This window comes from Octopus bimaculoides, chromosome 23, assembly GCF_001194135.2.
Source record: "Octopus bimaculoides isolate UCB-OBI-ISO-001 chromosome 23, ASM119413v2, whole genome shotgun sequence".
Classification (NCBI taxonomy): domain Eukaryota; kingdom Metazoa; phylum Mollusca; class Cephalopoda; order Octopoda; family Octopodidae; genus Octopus; species Octopus bimaculoides.
Genome location: NC_069003.1, coordinates 12,475,210 through 12,482,356, shown reverse-complemented (window position 1 = coordinate 12,482,356; position 7,147 = coordinate 12,475,210). Strand labels below are relative to the sequence as shown.

At 36.6% G+C, this 7,147-nt stretch overlaps 1 protein-coding gene across 6 annotated transcripts in view; it reads right to left on the bottom strand.

Moving 5' to 3' along the window:
• Positions 1–7,147, bottom strand: part of LOC106884330 (stathmin) — a 25,184-nt gene that overhangs the window by 16,501 nt on the left and 1,536 nt on the right. For 4 of the 6 annotated variants that reach the window (XM_014935663.2, XM_014935666.2, XM_014935665.1 and 1 more), the window contains exon 2: positions 1,165–1,247. In XM_014935663.2, the coding sequence (XP_014791149.1) occupies positions 1,165–1,174 (10 nt within the window). In that variant the 5' untranslated portion in view covers positions 1,175–1,247. Of the gene's footprint in view, positions 1–1,164; positions 1,445–7,147 lie in introns of those variants that run through there. The other 2 variants (XM_014935667.2, XM_014935664.2) reach the window with 2 other exon arrangements.

Here is a 7,147-nt window from a genome sequence, read left to right as displayed (position 1 = left end):
ACACCTTCGCGCACACACACACACACATATACACCTTCGCGCGCGCACACACACACACACATTATATGGAGAAAAAGTGAAAAAAGAAAATAAAGCAAGCAACAACAATCTCTTAACCGTTTCCCACCCTTAATATCAGAAGCTGAAAAAAGATTACAATCTGAAGTTTAACATATTTCAAATGCATGTTATTTATTTTTTTCTCAATATATATATTTTCTTCAAATCCTATTCACATCTAGGCTTTAATTAATAAAAGGCAGTTGCGTGGCTAATGAACTAAGATGCTAAATATTTTTCTGAATAGATTTCTTGATAAAGCCGGTTAATGGTAGAATGTGGGAGAAGATAGCCGCCGCGGCAGGGTGACAATCAGCATTCACCATCCACAATAGTATTTCTTGATAAGCTGCAGACTAGAGATACTCCTAGCCACATGAAATCAATAAAACCATTCCTTAGCACCGACAGACAGTGTCGAATCTATTTCAAGACTTGCTGCTTACTGCAGTTGGAATGGAAATTTGCAAGAGGGAGAAATAAGAACCTGCCATCTCTCTTTTACAGAAGGAGGGACTAATAGAAAGGGTTTAACAAGTGGATTAGAAAGATTTAATGCAACATGAGAATGGATTAGAGCTAAAACAATGATTGTGTTTAAGGGTTAGTAGCTGAAATGAAAAGAGTTAGTCATTTAAAATTTTAAAAATGACCACCAGTTAATTAGGAGATTAGTCAAGAAAGAGAAACAGATGAAGAAGAAAAAAAAGGTAAAGAAAGAGAAGAAGGAATGAGAAGAAAAAGTCGAAAGAGAAACTAGAAGTGAAAAAGGATAGGGAATGAAATGGGGAAAATAGACAGGTGAGAAAGAAGGAAAAAGGCAGATGAGAAGAATAGGTTGAGAAAAGTGAATATTTTATGTTAATAACATGGCTTTGGTTGAATGAAATCATAGCAAATTGATCATTGAAAAATATACAAACACACCCAGACTGACAGATTGAACTAAAAAATAAAACAACCATTGACAGTAGATGTTCTTACATTTAGTAAAACAGTGTCTTAAATCATAAATAATAAACAGCCGTTCTTTAGTCAAAGGAAAAATTTAGTATATATTATAAAAATGTTACAGATAATAAAGTAATAGAAAGCTGTTCTTACCTGCAGACATGTCTTTAGTTAAAAGGAAGCAGTCACACTGAAGGCACTAATAACTATTCACTTTTAGTCTTCCTTCGGTCCAGCTGAAATAGAATACGGGAGGCTTAGCAAGAGGCAGTCACGACGAGAGTCCGGTAGCTGAACATCTCAGTGTAATATATCCTATAAAGTGTTCCAGTGATGTAGCTGGATAGCTGCAGCCTGACAAATAGAAGCCCCTATGAGTAATGCTGCTGCAGTTGGCAAGATTTTCTCAAGTCTGACGTAATGATGGGCATATTGATTTAACTAGCAGCAGCAGCAGTAGTAGTAGTAGCAGCAACAACCAAAGCAGGCCTGCATCAAATCTAGTAGATGCAGCTTTACAACACTTGATGACAAATAGCTTACAACAGCTGAACTACACTTTACATTTTAGACCTGTGCACACAATCTGCCGTACCTAGTGATGGATAATTTAGGAGCAGAGAAGAATAAGCATTCTGCTAGACACTACCAGGATATGGTCAGTTTCTAGACAAACATGAACCAATGGAATATTGCTGGCTGTCACAAGCAAATAGTTTCTTTTTTTTTCTTCTTCGTCTTTTTAATTACCAATGACATACATTTCAACACATGAATTAATCAAAAGGAAAGGGAATCTCTTTCCAACAACCCCTCTCCTGCCACTTGACAGCTCATGTGATACTTGTAATTTGTAGAGATAGGTGAACAACAAACAACCCTCACCTTAACCACTTTCTAGTCAGACCACGAACACATACACGCAATTAAATGTATGCAATAGTTGAATCTTCATCACAGAGAGGGTAAATGGTGGACATTTCTTATGAGGTTTTTGACTCCCCAAACGCATAACATACATTTACACTAATAACTGCAATCAATTCACATATAACACACAAGAGGTAGCATCCCACAAAAGTATAATCTCTTATTAACCCTTTTTTAAAGCAACCAACCTGAAACTGCCCCCACCCCATCCCCATTCTATCATACAAACCATTACATTTTAAAGTGATCAAAATTAAACCCTCTTCCACAAAAATGTCATGTTTATGTCCTCAACACCAGCTTAATAATGACTGTTATTTTTACGAAATTCTTCATTATTTTCAAAATTAGTTGAAAAAAATGCAGACTATTTCAAGAGAAATGTAGGAATCATCAATGAAGAGGGGAAGGAAGAGAAAGTTGGCATTCAGTTTTGTGAGATGGACTTTGCTGCTGGGAGTCAACTTTGAATTGTCAACACAGTTATTCTTAGGAGCACATCAACACTAGTCTCATTCCAATCAGATATTGTCACACACACACACAATGATAGACAACATACCAATGGGAGAATCAAAGTTTATAGCTTTAAGTCATTTACAGCACAATAATGTATACAACTGTCAACTATTAAACATTTTACAGGTGAAATCATTTAATTAGTAAATGCAGGACAATTATACATTGATAGCAGGCCATGGATCAAATTCTAGTGGTAGCTGACCAAGGATCCATGACTCCAGACAACAGGTAAAGTATCAAGGTCCTAAATGCAACAGGTTTCAGTATGAGGCTGCACTGGTACTAAGACATTAGGACTACAAGCAATGGCCTCATTGACACAAGGCTCAGCATCAGACCCCACAAGCAACTGACTGTGCATTAAGTCTCAATGGCAAAACATTGACCACAAGGCATCATTGGCACAAGGCTCAACACTAGGACCCACAGTAAACATTTCAAAGATCAAATCTCACAGGTAAGATCAAGTTCCATAGGCAAGGCCAAGGAGTCAGAAAACAAATGTAAAATACTCAACTATGGCTACATTTTGTCAACTAAAATTAGAAACCAGGATTTTAAGATTGAGTCAAAACTTTTAGTTGCTATTTTTAAATATATTCAGTGAATTCTACCCCGCAAAATAAAATCCCATCAATTGGCAACCCACCACTTTTTAATATGAGCTAACATTATTATTATCATCATTAAATTGAGAAAATAAAGTATAAGAATGCATTATCCTGGCAGGGCAGGACCAGCCTATACTCAAGATATACACACACACATGTAACACGGTACAATTTATGGAAGCTTCTGTCATGGAATTAGTGGCAGAGATAGAGACGACGAGGGAGAAACATCAGCAGGCTGCAGTTCTCTGCTAGCCAGAGCTGCACAATTAACATAAGTAGAGAGATGTGACTGCAACTAAAAGCTAAAAACTGTTTTCAATGTCACAATCAATAAAAGCCTAACGCCGCTGCCAATAGGCAATGCACTTTTGTAGCAGCAAAGACCTAGACAGAAAAAAAAAGTGGGTGGGAGAGGAGAATAAAATTTTGAGCCAAAGAAACCTCGTGACTCATTGAAGAAATTCTTGAAGGGTATATATATATATATATATATATGCGTGTGTGTGTATATATACATATACATATATACACACACACACTTATGTATATATGTAATTGAAATTGGCTCGTAGTTCTGCTAATTAAACAGAAATTATGCAAATTTATAAAAAGAAAAATCATAATCTATCATAATTTCTTGCGATTCCACACCCATTTACCGATACAGCAATGGGAACCTGAGCAATACACATGGTTACCATTTCTCTCTATTGAACAACTAAAGGTCAACTTGACCCTACCAACATTTTGGTCAGGGTCAAGAAAATGGTTTTAAAAAATCCAATAAGTTAATGGATAACACAATTTTAAATTTATAAAATTTAAACGAAATATTTTTCATCAAATCGAATTACTAAAAGTGTGCTGGTGTTAATTTATTTAGCTGACCCTAATTCGAATTTTAGCTGGGAACTTGTTACATCAAAGTTGTCTTGAAGGCAAGACGCAAGAGAATTGTTTAGAGAAATAGCAAGTCATGTCTTTTGCCTCCAGACTTAATATACTGCATCACATTGCTACTGTCTTTATTATCATTATTAATAATAATATTAATATTATATCAGCCTCTCTACTCTTTAAATGACCACAGGTGGAAAGTCGGAGAGTTTAACTGATGTAGGACTGGCGTTAAATCGTTATAGTGCGAGTCTGGTGAATGTCCAGAACGTTGTGAGAAGAGGTAACTGCTGACCCATCACCAGGTTGTTGTTGAGTCTGAAGAAGGAAGAGAAGCAGGAAAAAAAGCTGCAACTCGTTTGATGAAAGCATAATTAACATCTTGGTTCAATCCAAACTCCAGACTACAAATATTGATCGGTGAGCCATCCTCTACCTTATCGCCACCACCTCCACTACTGCTACTATATTAGATGATTCGCCTGGTCTGCTGCCGGCAGATCTCATCTCCTACCACACCCGAGTGTAGTCAAAGCAACCACCAAAGAGAAAAGAGGTGGGGGAGGGGGTAAAGATGAAAGAAATCACATGAAAGACCCAGTTCAAACGACACAAACTCAGTCATAGAAAGCGGGGATGGCGTTGGGGATGTGATGGAATTTAATAAAAGGGGTGTACAATGGAACAGGAAACGGTTATCATTCATAAGTAGTGTCCTAAGACAATCGTTGTGGATGGGAGGCAGTGACGCTGGTCGTAGCGTAAAAGAGATAGCGACGTGAGTATTGTTGAAGCAACTACCACAGGGAATTAGTTGATACTACATCATACATTAATATAATTATTAGTCATAGTTATTAACGATGTCACCAAAGTCAAAAGCTGATTTAGTTTGCACCATCTTCCCTTAACATACTTTTCTTCTAAAGAGTTAGATTGAGGTGTAAAGACGGTGGAGCTTATATTATTTTTCCTTGTTTTCCTTTGATTCTTAATATATGAAGACGTCACGAATGAGATGTCAACCGTTGAAACCAACCGATTCAATAAAATAATGTGTCACATGATGTTCTTACTTCATGAGGACACTTCTCTTCAAACCCCTCTACATACCCACATTCGAAAGCGAAAGTAATTTAAATAAACATTACAAGTTACATAAATGAACTCCCATCACGAACGGAAGGTGATGAAGACAGGGACAGAACCAGTGGGGTGATTTCAGTGGGAGAAAACGTGGTGTCATTAAAGCCCGGTAACTGATAATATTATCATCACATGATTTCGATGGAGGTTGATTAGAACCACAAGGGTCTTGCCATTAGCTATCTCTCAACATATCAGTGGGCACATATATAAGTCTATACGCGCGCAAACAAACATGTATACACAAGAGAGGAGAGATGATGGTTGGGGATTTATACATAAGGTAGAATAGGAGGAACAGAGAGGACAACGAAAAATGGAGAATAGACAGGTCAAGCAAGATTAGAGATATTAAATGACAGGAGGGAGGGAGAAACATATACATACACACACACATTGATACGTATGTGTGCACATATTTATATAGAGGACGCAGTTAAAAGAAAACAGAGAGAGGGGGTTAGGTCGGTCTGTGCGCGTTTGAGAGAGATGGCGCGCAATTATCAGCCCACCACAACCACCACCACAAATTCAATTCGCGGAGACGGTTAAACCATGTCCTACTTTTCTTCTCCTGTCTCTCAGCACACAAACCCTCCCTCCTTCCATATACCCCTTTCCCCTCTTCGTACAATAACAAACGTCTTGCATAGGCACGAAGCTGTATGGGGTTTGCAGGGAGAAGAGAAGAGAGAGAGAGCATGCCACAAAAATGAATAGTGGCGGGGTTTATTATTGAAACCCGCTCTTTCTCTAATCTAAAAAGTCCCGGGATTTTCATTTTATTTTGACGATAAAGGAGTGGCGACTGAGGATCGAAACTGATACCAACAAGAAGTAAACAGTTGCTTTATCAAATACTCTCTTCATCACTGAATCATTAACGCATTAAAAAATAAAAAACAAATACAATTACACATAAATTACATTATGATAATGTCACATGTGATTATATATTCCATATACACAAATTGTATATTACAAACAAAGATATTATACATTTATGGACACAGAAAATGACTTGTGTATATGTGTGTACACACGTAGACATACATTACACCTTGTAAAAAATGCGCATGAGAAATTAGTAAAAAATAAATGACATGAATATATACACATACATTATATTCATCCGCAACTACATGCCGGTATAGCGGCTTATACTAGCGTCAGTGTATGTCTGGATGTGTGTGATATATATATATGTATATATATATATCTGAAACACACATTAATGCATTTGCGTATTTATTATTTGCGTGTGTATACATTTTACATATTTCATTCATCACTCAACGTCTGCTTTCCATCCCATCTATGTATGTGTGTGTATACAAAGGTATAGAGTAACCCATCAGATGAATTGCTTTTATAACTGAAACACACACACACACACACATATATATATATATATAATCGTAACATATAATTGCCAACCAAATAACATATACATACACATAATAATCTATAGAGCCAACTATTTAAAAAAAAAGTAACTCCTAGATTCACTAATTGAATAAAAAGTAAAAAAGGAGAAAAAACAAAGATGATCAGGGGTGAAAGGCTTTTGACTCCTGCTAACTTGGGGCTAAAAAAGCGGGGGTGGTAGCAACACTATCTCCCTCTTTCTCGCATACAAATATATAGTCAATGAATGTATTCATAATTGGGATATTAAGTGGATGAGATGATAACGAAAGACGAAGAATATTAAAAGAGGAAGATGGTGACACTAGGGAAGACATTAATATCTTCCCCATACTTTTTGTGGTTGTTCCTAAGTTGGGTTTTTTTTTTTTTACTTTTTCGACACCGATTTCATGTTAATTTTATTTCATTCGTTTCAATGTTACTGTTTGTCATTCTACACCATGGAAACGATTTTACAGCGACGCAAATGCAATTAAACCACTAACATCAACCAAAACAATAACGCTAGATCTGCTGAAAATACAAGCAGTCAATGATGACTCCTTCAAATCATACCATACCTTAGCCCTTAGATATACTGTGCTGACAAATAGATA